Source organism: Protopterus annectens, chromosome 3.part0 (genome assembly GCF_019279795.1).
Source record: "Protopterus annectens isolate FY-2018-M chromosome 3.part0, PAN1.0, whole genome shotgun sequence".
Lineage (NCBI taxonomy): Eukaryota > Metazoa > Chordata > Ceratodontiformes > Protopteridae > Protopterus > Protopterus annectens.
In genome coordinates this window covers 1,165,791,219-1,165,813,903 of record NC_056731.1, presented here as the reverse complement: position 1 = coordinate 1,165,813,903, position 22,685 = coordinate 1,165,791,219, and the positions used below count along the sequence as shown (strand labels likewise).

The 22,685-nt window shown below is 43.5% G+C and overlaps 1 protein-coding gene across 1 annotated transcript in view; it reads left to right on the top strand.

The window, feature by feature from the left end:
* NBN (nibrin) overlaps positions 1–22,685 on the top strand; it is a 1,386,396-nt gene that overhangs the window by 220,695 nt on the left and 1,143,016 nt on the right. Inside the window, exon 3 of the mRNA XM_044065389.1 lies at positions 7,790–7,938. Coding sequence (XP_043921324.1) covers positions 7,790–7,938 — 149 coding nt within the window. The remainder of the gene's footprint in view (positions 1–7,789; positions 7,939–22,685) is intronic.

Sequence of the window (22,685 nt, the reverse complement as noted above, 5' to 3'; positions counted from 1 at the left end):
GCTACCCACAGAAATTGCCAGTTGAAAAAATTTTGTTCAAGGACCTATCATCCACAGGCCTGGAAAGTGGACGCACTTTCCTTCAATTGGGCAACATTGACAGTCTATGCCTTCCCGCCTCTTCCTCTGCTGCCCAAAGTTCTATTAAAAGCCAGAGCAGAGAGGCCGATAATGATTCTCATTGCTCCAGACTGGCCAAGGCAACACTGGTATCCGCTCCTGAAGAGCCTGACACATTCCCCACCATGGATCCCACCTCTAGTCCCTCTTCTGTTGTCCCAGCACAACTACAAAACTCTTCACAGCCATCTCAAAACTCTAAATCTAGCTGCATGGAGAATTCCTTGATTTCCCAACAGTTTCTACTCTCCAAGGAGGTGCAGGATGTCATCTTGGAGGCCAGAAGACCTTCTACTAGAAAGGCCTACTCCGCCAAATGGAAACGATTTTGTGCCTGGAATCAAAAGAAGGGACAGAATCCTTGGGTAATAAATATACCTCAAATTTTACAGTACCTAGCTGAGATGTTAAACAATGGACTTTCCTTCTCCTCCATCAAGATCCACGCTTCAGCCATTTCTGCACAATACAACACAGATCCTCCTTTATTCTCACATCCTCTCTTAAGGCAGTTCCTCAGAGGGGCAAAGAATATAAAACCCCCAAGGAAACTACCAGTCCCTGCTTGCGACCTCAACTTCGTATTGGAAAAGCTGACCCTTCCTCCCTTCGAGCCAGCTTCTTCATCAGAGTTACAGTACTTGTCATGGAAAACGGCCTTTCTTCTGGCTATCACCTCAGCTCGCAGGGTTTCGGAGCTACAGGCCCTCATGGCTGTGCAACCATTCATCATTTTCCATCAGGACAGAGTTTCCTTACGAACCAACCCTGCCTTTATGCCAAAGGTAGTATCCAGTGTACCTTTGAATCAGACTATCCACTTACCTACCTTTTATCCTAATCCACAAAACAAAGGGGAAAGACTACTACATTCCTTGAACATTCACAGACAACTTTGTTAGTATTTGGACAGGACAAAGCCATTCAGGAAATCTGAGCAACTCTTTGTGTCCTATGCTGCAGGTGCTTAAGGAAAGGCTATTTCCAAACAGACAATTTCAAAATGGATAGCCCACTGCATACGCTTTTGTTACTCATTTCATGGAAAAACTGTGCCTGCATGCATCAGATCATACTCCACCAGAGCCACAGCCACCTCTGCAGCCTTCCTCAGGGGGGTCCCTACCAAGGATATTTTGGAAGCAGCCACCTGCAGTTCAGTGCACACTTTCTCCAAGCACTATCACCTCCCACTATACTCTAAATCTAGAGCGGGCTTTGCCACAGCAGTCCTGCAGGGCATCCTAGCCCCTCCTAGTTCCACTTGGTGCCTACCACCCTTACTTAGCTTTGGGATTCTACCCATCTGTTATGACTGCAGCTGTATGCACGATGAACATAGTACAGTTTTGTACCTACCATAAATGTAGATGTTCGAGTGCTCATACAGCTGCAGTCCAGGTTTCCCTCCCTCCAACCCCTCTTAGGACAGGCCTTATGACGAACCCTTTTCATATAACCTTTTGGGGTACTCTTTTTATGGTGTAATTGCTTGCAACTACTGTTTTTGATTTATCAACATTGCATTTTTGCATAACATTATGTTTGCCTTCCTTCTGGGGGCACCTGACATCTGGGGCAAGAAAAACTGAAGAAAATGGCGTCGGCTGCCTCTTTTATACCTGCGCGACTGACGTCAGGAAGCGGCGACAACCGGCCGGACCTAGACTTTGGAATTCGGCCGACCGAGGACCCGCCTGACGGCAGGATAACCCATCTGATGTTCATCGTGCATACAGCTGCAGTCATAACAGATGGGTTTTCCTGCCGTCAGGCGGGTCCTCGGTCGGCCGAATTCCAAAGTCTAGGTCCGGCGTCGGATGTCGTCGCTTCTTCCCTGACATCAGTGCGACAGGGGTATAAAAGAACCAGCCAATGCCATTTTCTTCAGTCTTTCTTGCCGCGCGGTGCCCGAAGCAGAAGCAGTTCGCAAGTGCCGGTCGGCCAGCTCCTGAGATTACGAATATTTTCAGCCGAAGTCTTCTTGAAAGCTAAGTACCCCATTGGGGAAACTTTTCTTGCCTCAGACCGATGTCAGACAAAGTTAATAATTGCATTTCATGTGGGAAGCAAATACCGCATAAGGATTTTCATAACCTCTGCATCCCTTGCTTAGGCCCAGCCCACGACGTTTCGGCCTGTCGTTTTTGTGCTACATTCAACAGACTCACTAAGCGTCGGGCGGAGTTCGCCCAACACTATTTTGGCAAAAAGTTTAATTACATTATGTCATTGGATACTCCGACTCCAATTTTGAGTAAAAGACGCAAAGATAAGGACCGACATACGAGGTCCGTGACTTCTACCGACACCACGCCAAAGCCGACTACAGGTGGTCCGGTTCTCAGCGAGGCGCCTACGCAGCCCCTGACTACCGATGACACTTCATTGGCGGTGTCTTCTGTGCCCGAGGTCGCAGGCTCTTCGGCCCACACCCCGACTACAGATACCGAAGCCACTCTTGGCAGTGAAACTCGGAGTTTAGACAGGCATGCCACCTCTCAAGGTGTCTTCAGGCCTTCCTCTTCTTTTTCCATCAAGGCTTTCAATAAGTTTAAAGCAGCCATGCATACTAAAAGACAAGCTCCACAGGGCCCCTCTCAAGGCCCCATGCCTAAAAAGCAGATGCTCAAAATGGCTGAGGATTTGATTACTCTTATCAGGGGTTCTCAACCCCCCCTGGACAAAAGGCCCAGAGTGGAGGAAGAATCCCCTTTCTCGGACCAGGCCTCCATTATTTCAGAACATTCTGAAGACCAGGAACATTCATACTCTCCTTTTGACGATTCTGATGCAGAGGCGTCCATTCCCTCTGCCCCCCCCCCCTCCAAGGATTACTCTTTTGGGGAAACCTTACATACCTTGAGGGAACACTTCCACTGGGAAGGCCAAGAGTGCTCAGACTCCAAGAAAAGGCTTAGGGATTTCCTCTTGCTCCCTCAACACAGGCCTCTGGCTATACCTCCTGTCTTAGACATACTAGATGATGTGTATTCGGAGGCCTGCCGTAACCCAGATTCTTTACCTCCAGCTCCAGTCAAGCCTGATGGGTATTACCGGGTTCCTGATTCACACCAATTCCTATACAAAAGCCATGCGGCTGACCCAGAAACTATTTCACAGGGTCCCAAGGGAATTAAGGCCTCCACTGCTAAAAATCCATTGCCTTCAGAGAGAGATTCCAGAGCTTTAGAAAGGTGGGGGAAAAAGGTATACACCTCGGCCACCTTAACCATGAGGGCATTAAACTGTCAGTTCCAAGTACCAACAGTTTCTGTTATCACAGTTGAAAAGCAAAATGTCACAACCTGAACAACCAGACTTGAAGGAGTTGCAGGATTTGTTACATAGTGCAGAACAAGTGGGTAAACATACCTTGCAATGTGGTTTTGATGCTTTAGAGGCCTCATGTAGAGCTGCTGTTACAGGATCAGTCATACGTAGACATGCTTGGCTCAAAGAGCAAACCTTACCAGATCATGTCAAAGCTAAATTACTAGATGCACCTCTGCAAAAAGATGTATTGTTTGGTGTTAAAGCTGAGGAGGTATTAAAGAAAATGGAGGAAAAGGCAAAATCAATGCAAACAGTGAAAGATTTCCTACAGGTACAACCTCCACGTTTCAGTAGAAATTGGCCTTCAAAAAATTGGTCCTTTCCAGCCACGGACAGACCCCAAAGAGGTAGATACAGACGCCCGAGGGGCAGAGGGCAATCTCAAGGATCGTTTAGAGGCAGACAATGGCAAGCACCTACACAGAGGTGGTGAGGATAGTTCACAGCCATTTAGAAAGCAGAACCAATGACTTTCCCCTTTTGCATGCCAAGCAAGGCTCAAATGGCAGCACCTTTAGGCGGAAAACTGGCATCATTTTTGAAAAATTGGCATATTGTCACAAAAGACAAATGGATCCTGGACATTATAGACAGAGGCTACAGATTCCACTTTCACACCCTTCCAAAAATGAGAGGCATGCCAAACCTGCCACACAATCAAAGGGCAGAGGCACAAAAACAAATTTCAGATCTCATGGACATGAAAGCTATTCAAGAGGTACCTGCACAAGAACAGGGTCAAGGTTTTTATTCCAGACTATTCCTGGTACCAAGGAAGGGCAAAGATTGGAGACCTATTTTGGACCTTTCCATCCTAAACACATTTTTACTCGTGCCAAAATTCAAGATGCTCACATTACAGCAGCTTCTTCCCATGCTGGGCAAGGAGTCTTGGCTGGTAACATTGGACCTCAAGGAGGCATACCTGCATGTCCCAATCAGACAAGATTGCAGAAGATACCTCAGATTTCTTGCAGGTTCAACACATTATCAATTCTCTGCATTGCCCTTTGGCTTATCTACTGCGCCCAGAGTGTTCACGAAATGCCTGGCATCAGTAATTGCCTACTGCAGACTTCAAGGGGTACAAATATACCCATATTTGGACGACTGCCTGATCCAAGTGGACAGCAAGCACATACTTCTGAAACATCTGGCGTTTGTAATACTGTTGTTGAATTCTCTGGGATACACAGTCAACAAAAAGAAATCAAGGCTAATACCCTCTCAAACAATAATTTTCCTGGGTGCCAGCTTGGATACAAACACCCAGATGGCCTACTTCACGCCAGAGAAACAAGGGCAACTAACTCAATACTTCAGAAAACTGGCAACTTTCACCAGGCTGACTGCAAGGAAAATCCTGCAGGCTCTGGGATTCATGGCATCTTGCATCCTACTAATCCCATGTGCAAAGCTGCATATGAGGAAACCTCAATGGTACCTAAAAAACCTATGGTCTCAACACAGCCATAGTTTGGAAACAATAATACCACTGATTCCATGTCTTCAAAAGGAATTCCTGTGGTGGGCTCAAGCATGCCAAAGAAACACAGGTCTCCCATTCTGCAAGCCTCAAGCAAATCAGGTCATCACAACAGACGCCTCTGACTACGCCTGGGGGGCGCACATGACAGATCGATGCATTCAGGGCAAATGATCCCAAAAAGAAAAGCACCTACACATCAATCAAAAGGAAATGCTAGCAGTAATAAATGCTGTTATAGCTTTCAAAGACCTACTGCATCCAGGCCAGCTATTGATAAGGACAGACAACAACACAGTAATGTGGTACATAAACAGGGAGGAACCCATTCATACCCCCTATGCAGGCTAGCCATGTCTCTTTGGAACATGGCTCTGGAATTACAAATCGAACTTCAAGCACAGTACCTGCCAGGCAAGGAAAACATGCTGGCAGACAACCTAAGCAGAAATATGACAGATCCACACAAATGGAAGTTGCATCCTCAAGTTTTTACAAAGATAATTCAAGCATGGGGAAGGCCAGACATAGATCTCTTTGCCTCCCACAGAAATCACCAATTGACAAAATTCTGCTCAAGGAACTTTCATCCACAGGCCTCTTTCAGTTGGACAACAATGACAGTTTATGCCTTTCCACCTCTTCCTCTGCTGCCCAAAGATCTATTAAAAACCAGAGCAGACAGACCAAAGATGATTCTCATTGCTCCAGACTGGCCAAGACAACACTGGTATCCACTCCTGAGGAGCCTGACGCATTCCCCACCATGGATCCTGCCTCTAATGCCTCTTCTACTGACTCAGCACAACTTCAAAACTCTTCACAGTCAGCTGAAAACACTCCATCTAGCCGCATGGAAGATTCCTTAAAAATCACAACAGACCCTACTCTCCAAGGAGGTGCAGGATGTCATTTTGGAGGCCAGAAGACCTTCTACTAGAAAAGCCTATTCCGCAAAATGGAAACGGTTTTGTGCCTGGAATGAGAAAAAGGGTCAGAATCCTGGAATACTGAATTTACCTCAAATATTACAGTACCTAGCTGAGATGCTAAGCAGTGGACTTTCGTTCTCCTCCATCAAAATCCATGCCTCAGCCATTTCTGCAGAATACAACACTGATCCTCCTTTATTCTCTCACCCCCTCTTAAGACAGTTCCTCAGAGGGGCTAAGAATATAAAACCCCCAAGGAAACAACCAGTACCTGCTTGGTACCTCAATTTCATTATAGGAAAAACTGACCTTGCCTCCTTTTGAGCCAGCTGCTTCAACAGAACTGCAATATTTGTCCTAGAAAACAGCCTTCCTGCTGGCTATCTCCTCAGCTCGCAGGGTTTCGGAACTACAAGCCCTCATGGCTGTGCAGCCTTTCATCATTTTCCATCAGGACAGAGTTTCCTTACGAACCAATCCTTCCTTTATGCCAAAGGTAGTATCCAGGGTAGCCTTGAATCAGGCTATCCACTTGCCTACCTTTTACCCTAATCCTCAAAACAAAGGGGAGAGACTACTACATTCCTTGGACATTCACAGACAGCTACGTTATTATTTGGACAGAACAAAGCCTTTCAGAAAATCAGAGCAACTCTTTGTGTCCTATGCTACAGGATCTCAAGGGAAGCCCATTTCCAAACAGACAATATCAAAATGGATAGCCCACTACATACGCTTTTGTTACTCTTTTCATGGTAAAACTGTACCTGCAGGCATCAGATCTCACTCCACAAGGGCCACAGCTACTTCTGCAGCTTTCCTCAGGGGGGTTCCTACCAAAGACATTTTGGAAGCTGCCACTTGGAGTTCTGTACATACCTTCTCCAAGCACTATCACCTACCATTATACTCCAAATCTAGAGCAGGCTTTGCCACTGCAGTCTAGCAGGGCATCCTGGCTCCTCCTAGTTCCACCTAGTGCCTACCACCCCTATTTTAGCTTTGGGATTCTACCCATCTGTTATGACTGCAGCTGTATGCACGATGAACATAGTACAGTTTTGTACCTACCATAAATGTAGATGTTCGAGTGCTAATACAGCTGCAGTCCAGGTTTCCCTCCCTCCTTCCCCTCTTGGGACAGGCCTAATGGCTAACACCTCCTCATACAACCTGATTGGGGTATTCTTTTATGGTGTATTTGCTTGCAACTACTGTTTTTTGATTATATTGCATTGCATTATTACATAAATTTATGTATTGCCTTCCTTCTGGGGGCACCTGACATCTGGGGCAAGAAAAACTGAAGAAAATGGCGTCTGCTGGTTCTTTTATACCCCTGTCTCACTGACATCAGGGAAGAAGCGACTACATCCGACGCCGGACCTAGACTTTGGAATTCGGCTGACCGAGAACCCGCCTGACGGCAGGAAAACCCATCTGTTATGACTGCAGCTGTATGAGCACTCTAACATCTACATTTATGGTAGGTACAAAACTGTACTTTTTAGTATGTTTCACATAGTTGTACATCCTTAGCCTGTTTTGCTGCTTTGAAATCAAAAGTGGGCTATCCTTTTCAAGGTGGGATAGTAGCATTGTTACCCAGTGTTATCTGTTTTTCCTTTTTGTCTGCTGGACACAGCCGGGTATGTACTTAATGGAACATCATGCAATATGTAGCATATTGGGCAAAGTATAGTGACTGTATTCTTATGGCATTTTAAAATATATTCCAGAATGACTAATCCTGTAACCAGTTCTACATTCTCTTGACTGATGATCTCCTTTATGTATTCAACATTTGTCCACTTTTATTGATTACGTAAAATACATCCATATAAGTGTGTGTGGCAAAGTTAACTCTGCTTGTCAACTTTTATTTCATGAATAATTATATGTTTTTATTTTGAAGGGTCATGTTTCTTCACTCCCTGTGTTGACAGTAAAAGACAAGTCAAAGTACGGCACGTTTGTTGACAAAGTCAGATTGCAGACTGAAGTTCCGAAGACTTTGAATGCAGGAGACATTGTTACTTTTGGAGTCTATAACAGTAAGTTTAGGTAAGGATCAAGAGGCAGTTTGTCCATCTTATTAATTGGAGTGTAGGCAGAAGAGTACTTTTATTGTTTGAAAGGCTGTCAGCTTATGTTTAGTAACCACTATGTAGAGAACAACATTCAGAATTTTATCTGTAAAAACATTATTGCAAGTGAGCTGAATATTTGTACTGATAAACAGTTGTTGGTAGTGCTTCAGGTAACGGGTGAGTGGAGGGTTCGGTTTTAAGGCGAGTCATATTTACTTGTGCATGAATAGCAGTGATAATATTGTCTACATTTTCCTTTTCTGGATAGCACTTTTAACTTGACTTTGTCTGTTCAGATTAGCTGAACATTTTATTGGTGTATGGCTTTTGAAAGTGCTTCAGTTAGCACATAATGACAATTTAACTTTCAAGCGAACCATTTGGGTTATTCGGAAACAGGTAGCACAGTCCGTTACACAAAATACTGAGGTGGACGGGGCCATGCAGGGAATGGGTGATCAGTGAGACACATAGCTCAGTAGCTCTAGTGGAGAAATAGCTCTGTGTGAATAATGACATGTGAATGATTGTCCACATGCTAATGGGAGTCTTTACATATAAAATGATTAAACAAAATGGAGAAGTTCAGAAATGTATAAAATTATCATGAGGAGCTGCAGTGTCAGTTGATCTGAACATCATTTTTCAGTGTACTGTGGTGTTCTGTATTTTAAGATGCCTAGGAGTAGTATCTGCATCAAGCTGGTCAACATGTGTTACTAGCTGCCTTTGGAGTCTGTGATTTTGCACATCACCCTCCTTCGTGTCACAGAGGTGTCCACCAGTAGTTGACATACTATCTCTTCCATGACCAAGACCTTGTCAGTTGATACCTTGTAGACAGAGATGTCATATAGGAGTTAATAGACATGTACCAATCGCCAATGTAATCAAGGAGGATGTGTGAACCGCCAGTCCCAATGCACGCACACAGATGTTCTTCATGTTTCACTGTTGCAGTCATCGCATTTGGGTTATTCCTGCCAGAGTAGCCCTCGGCTGGTGCAGATACCAGAGACTTAGTGTTTCTGCGTCGGCTGCTGTCGCTTGAGGACTGAAGTCAGGTCGTCATTAGTATAAAGTAAGGCAGCCATAGGTAGCAGACTCTTCTTAATGTTCTCATCTGTTGTGTGTTGCAGGCAATGCTGGATATGCCTTAGAACTGTGGCTGATGACACCCATCCATAGTATCCGCCCTTGGCAGAGATAGTGTAGAACACTTCACTGTCACAGTTATGGAACATTGTCAGATGTGTTCAGACTTAAGAAGGCCCACTTCCATTGCTTGACTGCATCTGGTAGTGCACTGCAATATGCTCTGGAAACCTTTGGCAAGATATCTATGGTCTGTACCATACTTCATAACATGGTGCTATGAAAGCAGTTATATTAGGAAGACACTACAGTACTGTCTGAAATACATGTAACAGCAGTGGAAGAGGAGCTAGGTGAGTAGTCAGAGGACCTGGCTGGCAGAACTCCAAGGGAGGCCAAGGTAGGCACAGTATGTTGTGGCACTAGAAAAAAGTGACATTTACTGTGTTGTGGGTTCGGACAAGGCAAACACAGAATAAAACTGTTGCATGTAGTAACATGACAAGGCTATGATTTGACAGTGCATTAACTGGCCATGCAGTAATTACCATACTTATACAGGCCAGAGGCTGGACAAGGCACATTTCATTAAGTAGCAGGAAGTATTCTAAGAATTAAGCCAATACAAGAAGGAAGGCCCTAACAGTGACTTTGAGTAAGCATGGGCATTTGAGAGAGAGTTGCTGTAGTTCCCATTTTGGGGCAATTTGGCAAATGGCTTGCTGTGGTGAGTTTTATAACATACACGGAGTTGTTGCATGCAAACGATCAGTAGCAGTAAGTGACAAATTGTACTGTGTAAGTGACTGTACTTTAGAAATGATCATCTAAAAGATAAATGTGCTTTGGTAGTAAGTTGCTAACTTGTGGTTTCATTGGCCATCTTAAAATACAGGCATTTATGTATTTTAAGATTTTTATTAAAAGCATAGCAAGAGAAAAAATTATCCTAGTAGACTGACAAACTTAAGTGGTCTCTATGTTAAATAATTTTCGGCTAAAGTGAACACTTGAATATAAATATTTTTTCACGCTTTGATTTACCTCTTTTAATATTAATGCAGGAGGACATGGCACAAGTGCTGGGGAAGCTCATATTTACATCAGTGACCATCAGGCTCCTCTTCTGTTCATTTGCTCCATTAGTGCATTATTTCTTGTAGGAGAAGAGTGCTATGGTCCTTTCACTCCTCCTAATGGCAGGAGCTGAGCATACGAGAGGGCAGCTGTGATCTGTTTAAATGTAGAGCATATTTGTTTTAAGGTCCTAACCCCACTGCATTTATCTGTTACTGTCCAAGGGTTTCAAACACATTTAGCTTCAGTGAGGGTGTGTCGCTTGCTTTCACAGGATCATAAGTCCTCAAGTCAGCCTTGCCTCTCTGAGCCAGCTCCATGATACAGAAGGAGAAAGCCCTGACTGTGCTGCAGCTGCCAAGAGTCCAGTTAGCAGCTCAGATGCTTGTAGGAGCTGGCCAGAGAAGATGGAGTGAGCAGCTGCTTCCAGCTTTTCAAAGCTGGTGGAGGAAGGTGGTTTTAGGGTTATAGATAGGTTTGTTTAGGGTTGTGGGTAATCAGTTTGTTTGCTAAATCATTTGCCATCAGTGTTTAATGTTACACTTAGTGTTTCCTCCACTTTAAAATGCTTTAGACATTTGGTTAATTTCTTGTTTGAATGTATGTTTCATATTCAAGTAAATGTTTTAAATGAAAAAAAAGTGTTTGAAATTGCTAAAGTTAAGGGCTTGGTAGGGGAAAAATAAGATTTATGATGTACGTAGAGCACAGCTTGTGGCCTGCCACCCAGATAACGCCCAATTGGTGCACTAGATGTTCACCTGGTGGAGGTGTGAACCAGCCAAGCCCATGTTGCCATTATTGCTTTCTCTCTCTCTCTGCAAATGAGGGCAATTAAACATGTGGTAGCATGCTTCCCCTCAAGAGGCAGCAATTACATACTTGGAGGAGCTGCTGGGAGATCCAGGGAACTCCAAAGGGGAGCATGGTAGTCTGCCTCCAAGAACAGCAAACTAACCTGCTCCCTACCACCAGACGTTTGCTGAGAAACAGTTGGCTGTTGATTAATCATGCAGGGTAGAATGGACCATAGTGTTCTTACCTAGCCTAGGACTACCTGACTTTCTTTGACTGGAATAAATGGGCCAGGTGGTTGAATGTAGGGGAGCCACTGGGCAACATGGTGGTGGGGAGCACAAATAAAAAATGGCCCTTTCTCACTTGAAGCCAGCACTCCATGAGATCTCCAGTCTCTTATAGTGATTCTGCAGCAAGATCAAGTGCCTGGTCCAGTGCACCAACCTCTTTCTATGAAGAGAGGTGATCGGGCAAAGCCCACATCACTTCTCTTTTCCCTCATGCTGTTAGTCAAACTCATATTTCCCAAGTTCCAAAATGTGGGCTTCATTCCTATTGGTCAGTGGAGATGTATGGAGCCCACATGTTGAAAAGGAAAGATTTTGGCTGGGGTTTCTTCATTGTAGGATCTGCATATTCTTACTGTGTTCATAAGGGTATTTGCTGTTACTGTTTCCTGCAGTATCCCAGAGAGTTGCTGTAGATGAAATGGTGTGCCTCCACATTGTAATGAGTGTGGGTGCATGCATGTGCCCTAGGTTGGACTAATATCCTGTGCATGATTAATTCTCTACCTTACTCCCACTCATTGCCAGGATAGGCTCCATCTCCATCAAAACCCTAAGACGAATAAAGTGTGTATCACAGAATGAATTACAAGATCGAAGATTTATACTTCAGGTGTTTTTTTGCATACAGTTGAGCTCCTGAATCCATAATCTTGTTCATGTCCATGAATATGTTTTCTTCTGTTTGTAAGGCAAAGACAGAAAGATAAAGAAGGTAGTCCAACACCCTTCATAAGGGATGCCAGCAACAACCTGCTGACCAGTCCAGAGGACATCAAAGGCAGATGGAAGGAGTATTTCCAGCAGCTTCTGAATGAAGAAAACCCCACAGAAGTTGTACTGCCCAGAAACAGCCTATGATGAGAGAAGAAGAGGATCCCACCCTAGAAGAAGTAAGAACAGTACTAAGGAAGATGGAAGTCAGAGAAAACAGCAGGCTCAGATGAGGTCACAGCAGATATGATAAAGATGTTGGGTGAGATAGGGGAGAAATGGCTTCTGAGGGTACTCATAGCAGTGTGGAGAGAAAGGCGTAGGAGAATAAGCATACCCGTACCAGTGTACAAGAACAAAGGGGACACCCACGACTGTGGATAGTACAGAGGCATCAAACTCCCATCACATTGCATGAAGGTTCTGAAGAGGGTGATTGATAAACGGATACGCAGAGTAGTAGAATGTCAGATGGACGATTAGCAGTTTGGATTCAGATCAGGATGCAGCACAATTGACCCGATGTTTGCATTGAGACATGAGGAGTGAGTCCAACTGGGCATTCCTAGACTTGGAGAAAGCATACGACAAGGTTCCAAAGAAAGCTGATCTGGGCTGTACTGCGGTGATTTGAAGTCCCAGAAACATTGGTAGAATTGGTGCAGGCTATGTACAAGGACCCAGTGACTCAAGTATGAACAGTGGCCTCACAGAGGGGTTGGTTCCCAGTGGAAGTGGATGTACATCAGGGTTCAGCTCTAAGCCTACTGCTGTTCATACTAGTGATGGACTACATTAGCAAAAAGGTTGGAAGGGTCGGATCAACAAAGCTGCTGTATGCAGACGATGTGGCAGTACAGGCAGACTCTGAGCTAGAACTTCAGCAAAGGATAGAAGAATAGAATGCTAATCTGAAGGCACATGGGATGAAACTAAGCACAGATAAGATGGTGGTAATGGCAGCAAATTGGGGAAATCAGAAGAAGCTAAGAATAGAGGTAGAAGGGAAAACAGTGGACCAGGTAAACAGCTTCAGGTATCTGGGACAGGTAGTTGAGGAAAAGGGTAGTCTGAATGAAGAGGTCAAAGCTAGAATCAGAGAGGCTGCAGTCACCTTGGCATAGAGTGTCAGGTGTAGTCTGACAGAAGAATGCCAAAGAAGCTGAAAAGTAAGGTGTACAAGACAGTGGTGTGACCAGTACTACTGTATGGTACAGAAACCTGGGCAGTAAAGGCAGATCAGTTGAAGAAGCTAGAGGTGTCGGAAATGAAGTGCCTGAGAAAGGTGGTAGTATGCACATTGTGGGACAGATGAAGAAATAAGGACATAAGAGCAGAAGGCAAAGTAGCTCCAATTACAGAAAAGAGAACAGATTACGGTGGTTTGGGCGCACTTGTAGCAAAGCAGAAGACAATCTGGTGAGGAAGATTTGGAACAGACAGGAAGAAGGTAAGAGGAAGCGAGGACATCCAGCAAAGAGGTGGATGGATTGTGTGAAAGAAGATCTGCGACAGTCAGCCATGAGTGTTGAAGAAGGCAGGAGTGTGGCACTGAATCGAGAGAGTTGGCGAGAGTTAACACAATACCCCGACCCATGTAGAAAAATGGGGGCTGATGATGATCATGATGATGATTCTGTTTATTGTTTGGCCATCAAATAAATGCCTGTAAGACGCTCTTTTACATTATTGATCTCTTTGTAAGACTTGCTGAGAATCCTTTTTGTATTGATTTTTCCTGTTTTCTGCTGACCATTTCCAGAAGACGGTTTTGAAGTTTAGATTGAAAGTTTTTGGCTGTTTTAATTTCTTGAATACAAAAACCTACATATTCAAAGCTGCATGTAACGTTTTCTTCCTACATCTTCATAGATTAACACTAGGCTGTTGATCTGAGGACCATTTGTAGCCTAGCCATAAAATCCCATATTGTAAGCACCTAGCAACATGAATAATTAATACATATTGTAACAAAAATACACCTTTGCTGAATTACCACTTTTAACATAGAAAAACATATTTCTGTGAAAGTTAAACCATATTAATAAGTTCAGATTTACAAACCTCGTACATCATGTATATTGTTCTGTACAATATCCTCAAACCAACATTACATAATATTACAAAAAGGGCTCAATTCCTGCCTTCTATTAAACCTGATTCCTGCTGTGTTCTCAAAAAATCCCAGCTTACTGTGTTGAATGCTTTCTCTGCATCAAGATCCAACAGCAACAACAGCTGTATTTTCTTACATTCTTCTTCACTGATGTCTTTCCCTTTCACTTTTGCAGTATTCACCTAAGGGATCTCCTGTCAAGGATAGCCCAAAGTACGGCCAGTATACCAAAGCCTTCAGCTCTTATAAGCATCGTTTGTCACATGCATGCTGCCAACATAGGGCATAAAGGTAACGTACGGGAGCAGGTACTCAGAACTTCTTTGCTGCCAGTCCAAATGCCATTTTCACATGTCAATTTGAACGCCCTTCTTCTGTGCTGGTTACCAATCTGCGTTTTCAGATAAGTGCCCTGTTGGGATTTCTTTTCTTCCTTTCCTTATTGTTGTGGTTGTGTTCCTGTCATCCAGAAAGGGAAAATGTCAGTGCGGGAGGCAAATTCCCCCAAAAGGCCATCACGGCCATTGTCTGTTTTGGTGCTTCCAGTGATCATATGCAGTGCTCTGTCTCTTTGGTGTTTGTGCCTAAGACCCTATGTAGTTGCTTCTCTTCTTTATCCATATACCTGGAGAACAGACATCTTAAGTTGTTGGCTCAGGGTGCTGAATCCTCCCATCCTGAAGGCCAGCCATCTGCCAGGAAGAAGACTAAAAAAAGGTAGGCCTGATCCGGCTGCTGTCCATCCTCCTCTGGATGTCTGTTGAGGCTGGTGAAAGCCCAGAGGACATTCCGGTGCTTGCTTTGGATTCCTGTGCCAAGACCCTGTCATAGGCTGGCATGGATCCGGCTTCTTACATGTCCTGAGTCTTTGCAAAGTCTGTGCCTGGCGTTGAGGGGAAGCCTTGGCTGATTATGTCTGAAGAGGCTAGGGGGATTCCTCAGATCTTAGTGATGGAAATTCCTACTACCATAATAGAATCATGTCGGGGATCTGACCTTCCGAGGGTGTCTCAAGTAGATATCCCACAGAAAAAGAAACAAAAGCATCTCCGGTGGACCTTCCACAGAAAAAGAAACTAAAGACTACACATATTTCCCCTATTGTGAAGATCCTGAATGTGAATAGCAGGATTTCACTGAAGATTTATTTAATGCTTTGATGGCCTTGAAGCCACCTCAAGGAGTCCCTGTTACTGCTCCTTCCTGGTCTTCCACTCCACTCAGGAGGCCTAGGGAATTGGATTCCTCGGATGAGGGTGTAGCCTCGGGGGGGGGGGGGTATCCCTGGGTTATTCTTTCCAGATCTCTTCCTCCTTGGACTGTGGTTCAGAGGTGAGGATTACTTAATTTCAGACTCTCGTTTTCCTTTGGGAATATCTTTGCTTGTTTGATGGACTATTTTAAGTGGGATTGTTCTTAAGACTTTGATATTAAGAAAATGTATTTTGAGCTCCTGCAGCTGGAGTCTCCCAAGCCATCTGCTGTTCCCTGTTATGGCTGCCCTTTTTATGCACTTTAACAGCAGCTTCTGTAGCACCTGTCTTTTAGTCTCCTGCACATAAGAAGCCAGATTGATTCTATAAAGTGGCTGAAGAGTGCAAATTTCCTTATAAATGCCGTTCTGCTGACCTTTCTGTAGTGTCACTTTTAAACCTTCTAAGTTGTTGCCCTCCTCCAAGCTGTTGCCTTCTAATAAGACTAGTAGGGCCATGGAGAGTTTGGGCAAGTGAGTTTACCCTGCTGCCATTTTGTCATTTAGGACCATTAACTACCAGACACATATGACCGGGTATGATGCTTTTCTCCTCTCTCTGGTTTCTAAGGTGTTTTTTGACCTTCCTGACTTTGAGAGGAAAGCTTTGGCCCTTTCCCTGCTGGGCTCCACTTCACAAGTTGCCCACCGTTCTGTCAAATGCTGCTATAATGCATCTAATGCTTTTTCCAGGGCTGCTGCCTTTGGTTGAGTTATGAGGCATTATTTTTGGCTTTGTCTTCAGGTTTTGCCTGGTGAAATTAAGGCCAAACTTTTGGATGCACCTTTAGACCTTTTCAAGTCCCTTCAAGACAAGGCAAAGCCTTGCAGAAGCTAAAACCTATTTTTGTTTCTTTCATTCTTAAATTCCAGAGGAACTGTCCCTCCAAGTCTGCCTTTTTTTCGTAGGCAATCTTGCCCTCCTCCCAAAGGCAAGAAGAGTTCTAGGAATGTGACTCCTGCTAAGACTGCTCAGATTCCTGATTCCCAGAAAGCTTCTTTTCAGGACAAGCATGGTTCTGTTTGCTCCCTCCTTCCCTTGTCCCTCCATCTTTCCCTGTCTCTTCCAAACTCATTTCATAGTCTTGGGTTCTATCCGTTATCTGACAGAGATATTGCATGACAATATCCTGACATTCACTTGTGCAAAAGTAAGAGAAAATATAGCAGTACACATATTATAATCTGTGTGCTTTTGTACCCCATCTCCCACCTCAACCACCTAAGATTACAGCCTACTAACTTAAACATGTTTTTAGCCAGCTTTTTTCTCTCTCTCTACACTGTAGCCTACATTTATTAATATTAAAAAAAGGAAAGAGAAAGGAAAAAATGCATCTGTTTTCTTTAGTATGTTTGACATACAACAACTAAAATGCTTTACTATAAAACATGCAATTTGTATTGTGAAAACATTTCACGGAAATACTGTTAATAGAAAGTGTTTTATTTACAGTTGCTTTTTTTTCCTTCCCCTCAGTGTCCTTCCAAACATTAGAGATGTGAAATTAGACAAATGCCTTTCACGTCCCCACAAATTTCACTAAGTCCACAAAAATCCAGTCTTTCTGCTTTTTCATATACAGCCATATTTCACAAATGTGATTGGTGCTTTGCAGTCTCACTACTTGGGCTCAACAGTTCAGAGTAATGGTGAGTGTAGAAGAGAGGTGAAGACGAGAGTACAGGCAGGATGGAGTGGGTAGAGAAGAGTGTCAGGAGTGATTTGTGACCGACTAGTACCAGTAAGAGTGAAAGGGAAGGTCTACAAGAGGGTAGTGAGACCAGCTATGTTATATGGGTTGGAGACAGTGGCACTGACAAAAAAGGCAGGAGTCAGAGCTGGACGTGGCAGAATTAAAGATGTTAAGATTTGCACTGGGTGTGACGAGGGTGGACAGGATTAGGAATAAGTATATGAGAGGGTTAGCCCAGGTTAGAAGGTTTAGAGACAAAGCCGGAGAGGCAAGATTACGTTGGTTTGGACATGTGCTGAGGAGGGATGCAGAGTATATTGGGAAAAAGATGCTAAGGATGAAGCTGCCAGGTAACAGGAAAAGAGGAAGGCCTAAGACAAGGTTTATGGATGTGGTGAGAAAGGACATGCAGGTGGTTGGTGTGGCAGAGCAAGATGCAGAGGACAGGAAGAAATGGAAATAGATGATCTGCTGTGGCAACCCCTAATGGGAGCAGCCGAAAGAAGTAGTAGTAGTCTCATTTTTATTCACTAATTTCCTTATTGATGGTCTTCTTCCTGTTCATCTCCAGTTCAAACTCAGTAAGTTTATCTATGATCCCTGAGTGGGAGATTGTGTTGAATGGTTTGGTCCGGTCTAGATAAGATGTATGAACTGTTTTACCCTCATCCATGGCCCTGATGACTTTCTCAAAGAATCCCACCAGATTGAGCAGGCAAGACCTCACTTTGACAAAGCCAAATTGGGTCTGATCCAGTGTTTACAGATTTCCTATGCTGTGATTGATCAGGTCCATGATAATTCTCTCCATGGCCTTGCAGATGAGACTGGTCAAGTTTATGGGCCTGTAGTTCCGTGGTCAGTTGATGGGATCCCCTTGGACCGAGGAACTATTGTTGCAATCCTCCATTCCTCTGGGATAAAGCCGTTTGCAGGCTGTGGTTAAACAGTGTTTTTAGTGATCCTGATAGATTCTGTTTTAAGCCATTTAAGAAGCATCCTGGAATGTTGTTGGACCCATGGAAGCTGTGTTTTTGGCTTTAGTGAGTGTAATAAGGACCTGTTCTTTCGTAATGACCAGTAGGGGGATGGTTGCGCATATTTCTTTGGATGTGATGGGAGGTGATGTGGGGAGAAGTTTGAACTGAACTTGTTGGCTGGGTATTAAGTGTTGGCCATTCATGATTAACTCGGCACATTGCTCAGCATTTCTCCTAAGATTACGAACATAATTTAAAAAAAGCCTTATAGTTATCTTTGCCTGGTAGTTTGCTTTGGCAGATTTTACCAGCTCTCTTAACTTGTTTGTAAGTCTGCTGAGTGTCTTTTTGCATTGTTTTGTCTGTTCCTTCTTGGCTTTGGAGTGAATTTTTTTTCTTTTGTTGAATAGCCTGTTTATGCTAAGGGTCCACCAGGGTGGTTTATTTTTGCCAGGAATCTCAGGTTTGACTCTGACAGGTACTCCATCCTCTTTGCAGCTATGAATATGGTTGTACAGTGCTTTTGGGTATAGCTGAGAGTAGGCCTCAGTGTCATCCAAGTTCGGAGGGGCTCGGAAGTTTAATAAGCTGTCACTTAGTTTCACGTAATTGGCCTTAGCAACATTCTTAACAGGTTTGGAGTTTGGTGGTGGTTCTAGGTTAGTTTTAATACTAAAGGAGATCATTTTGTGGTCAGATCTTACCAGGCAGGACGTTATTCATGGGAGAAAGCAGCATCCTCCCATGTCCATGAGTACTAGGTCTAGGATATTTGTACCTCTAGTTGGGGAGCTAACTAATAGCTCCAGGGTGATCGTGTTGATTAAGTCCAAAAACCTCTGAGCATGTGAACTATAGATCTTATAAGTTTCCCTGTTTGTGGAAGGGTAGTTGAAGCCACCCATAAGTTTAATGTTAGGCTGAATGTTGAGAGATTCCAGTAAGTTTAGGTAGGAGGTGTGATTTTCTAAACTCGTGTTAGGGGATCTGTAGCTAGCAAGGATATGATGGAGGGGGTTGCACCTATGGTTAGTTGGGCATGAAGCAGCTCAAGCAAGTCATGTTGTTGGACCAGTCTAATAGCGTACTTGTCCTTTATAAACAATGAGGCACCTCCTCCCTTTGTTTTATGCTAAGCTGAGGGGGGTCAAAATGTATAAAAGGCATTGTAGCCCTTGGTAGCTGGGATGCTTTCCATGGTTCTGAACCATTTTTCTGTGACCACACATATGTTTGCATCCACCAGGATGACTAATACTTCCAGGGAGTGCAGGGTTTCATTTAAACTCTTAGGGGTTGGCAACAGTACCTTTAAGTAATTGTGAGTAATTTTTGTTATGTTGTTGGGTTTAACCACTTGGCATAGCCTAAAAAAGGTACTGTGGCGATAAAGTTTTTGCCAGTCTCCAGAAGCCAAGTGGTGGGTGACAAGTGCAAACTTTCTTTGGCAAAGCATCTTGGTTTGTCGATCATGTCTTCCTAACCTGACAGATGTATTGGATCCCCTTCTTGTGACACCAGAAAATAAGCCAGTTGTTGAAGTCAGTCATTTTTGGCTGGTAATGTGGCATCATCATTGGTGAAAGTAGCATACTACTCAAGGATAGATTCATATACAGCTGGGGCACATACTCAGAGAGCTCCATCATGGCTCTCTTTATATAGTCCAGTGAGGTATGTCTTGGGTCATTTACTCCTACATGGACTGTGACCATATCATACTGGTACTTGTGGTTTAAAGACTTAAGTACATGTATGATCTGGTGGATCATGGCTTCAGACAAGACAGCTGACTGTGATCTTCTCCTTGTTTTGTCTGGTAAGGGGGACATCAGTATGTCTTACAATGGAATCCCCAATAACTAGAACGTTTGACTGTGTGGTATGTTGCCTTATGGGCTTTGAAGCTGGGCTGCTGTGACTTTCAGAGTTATATGTGGTGTGAGGTGCTATCTTTTTTGAGTGTGAGTAGGGCCACTGAAAGATGTTTTTACGAGGTCTTGGAGGTTCGGGGAAGATTACGTGCGAGTACTTCTGCATATGTGGGTCTGTGTGTTTGTTCCTTATTGTTGATAGTGAGTGTTTCGGATTTAACACTAACAACCTGGTTTGTATTTTTCATGTGTGTATGTGAGAGCTTTGTCTCTAATGACATTGTGTATCTTTCTCTCTCCTTTTCTAAACTTAAATTGTTGTTAGTGAGCATGAGGCAGTTAATACACTGTCTCAGGATGCCCATATCCACCAGCCCAGAAACAGAGATGACAGGAAAGCGCCTATCCATTATACCAGATCCTTAGTAGATAGGAAGGAGTAAGAGAGAGTCAAAGGATTAAGTAATATAGTTTAGTAGTATACTATAAGATGACCTGCAGTGGTGCTACCCTCTGCACAAACTGTTAGCTCTTAGAGTACCTGTGAACAGTGGGAGACTATGGAGAGTGTTTCCCTCTTAATATGAAATGAACTGGTTCTGAGCTCAAGTGCAGTAACAAATGCTTTACAGCAAAAGGCAGAACTCCTGCAGTATCGGGAATCCTTGGAAGTAAGTTCACAAACTTCTACAAACACAGAAAAACTTTGCAAAACTTAGAAATATTTTGGCAATCTCAGAACAGCTTTTGCAGTATTAGAGTAGGTTAGGAAATATCAGATAATGTTAAACCAACCTAAGAGCAGTACAGTAACAAGCCAGTGGTGTTTCTTTAACAAGTGTGAGCTGAAAAACAGTGATAAAATCAAGAGATTATAAAAAAAGCAGAAACTAGAGGGAATGCATTAGGGTGGTCTGTGTAGCACAAGCAAGACATGCTCTTGATTGTCTTAGGGAAGAAACACAGTAGTCTCTCAAGCTGGGCCATATACTTAGACATACTATTGATGGCATTATACTCTGTTATGATGCTGATGAGGAAGGAGAAGAGAGGGATGATAACGTCCTTAGACCCTAAAGATACCCCTGGTGGTCAGTCTGGCCAGATTAAAAAAAAATTCCTAATGACAGTGGATACATGGTGATCAGAATATAGCAAATTGTCAGTGAAAGTGCCCAGGTCCCTAAAGACTACGTTAGTTTTCAGTGGGGTGTCACCTGTGAGCTAGGTGCATGGGTTCCTAGGTTTGCCAAATGACAAAATGATGCATTTTTTGACATTTAGTGTAAGGCGATGGTGCATGCACTATTTCTTGGTTTGTGTTGGGCCATCCTTGGGAATCTAGAATTTGGATGTGGAATTTGACATCTCTTGAGTTTGCAATCATCTGTAAACTTGGTCAGCCACAGGTCGTTGATGATGGTCTTGACGTTAAACAAATGATGATTGGTCCATGGCCAGTCTGTTGGGGACACCACTTTTAATTACACTTTTTGATGAGAGAATGGCTCCAACTCTAATAGAATTGGATACTGTCAGTAAGCCAGTTTTGTGTCCCACTGGTAACTTGGTATTCTATTTAATTGGACTAGCTTACTGATAGTGGCATATTGTGGGATGGTGTGAGAGGCCTTGGCCAAGCCCCGCTAGGCAGTTTGACCTGATTTGCCTGCATCTGATGCATCAGCAACTTGCCCAAAAAGGTTTACAAGGCAGGAGTTGCCTTTAACAAACCCATACTGGCATTGGTCTAGTGCTGTAGACTGTCTATGTCTTTGTTAATAACTTCCATGATGATGCATTCCTTTGCTGTACAGATGAAACTGGTGTGATCCTCAGTCTGTAGTTTCCATGATTAGTAATTAGTCCTCTTTAGGAGTTGCTCTTGTATGTATCCATTGCAGAGGCTAAGATTGAATAGGCTTATTAACAGTGTCTTGTGCTGTTTAAGATGCCAGCATGGCACATTATCAGGGCCCATGGTGCTGGTGTTTTTAGCATAGGAGAGAGCACTGAAGGCTTTTTTGGAAGTGATCAGAGTGGGTGGTATGGGTATATTAATGTGGTGGGAATGTTAGGGGGAGATATTGGGAGTAAAGTTTGAGCTGAATTTGTGTGCTAACATTTTGGTTGTTGAGGATGAGTGTGTTATGCATTAGCTCTATGTATTGCTGGGTGTTACTAAACCTTATATAGTTGAAGGCAGCTTTGTGGATGTCCTTATCATAGCTGGCAATTTTCAATTCATACTTGCATTTGTAGCTTTTGATTTTGTTTCTGAGTACTTTTGTTGCTCTTTTTGAGTTCTGCTGTAAATGTATGGGTATTGAGTTTGCTCTTACAGGATGTCTCTCTCTCCCTTTCATTTTATAGTTTGTTTATATTAGGGTTCCATCATAGATGTTTATTTCTGAATTTGGCATTGTGTGTGTGTTATAGGGACCAATATATGTACGTATATGCTCTGACGTGAGCATAGAAATTATCCAGAAATGTTGCGCTCCAAGATGTGGTCAACAAAGCAAGGAGGGTGCTTAAATTTCATCAGGTCATCAGTTAGCTGAATAGTGGTCTGATTTGACTTGTGATGTGGTAACTATAGTTGTGCATAGGGTGGCTATATTCATGAGAACCAGGTCCAATATTTTTGAGCCCTTAGTTGGGACTTGAACTAGTTGGTCTAAAGAGATGGCATTAATGAAGTACTGGAATCTTTGCACATACCTTGTGGTGGTATTGGTTTCCCAGTTAAAAGAAGGGATAGGTAAAGTTTCTTAAGATAATAGTTTTAGGTGTGGGAGGCAGTATGTCATAGCCTAGTACCTACCTAT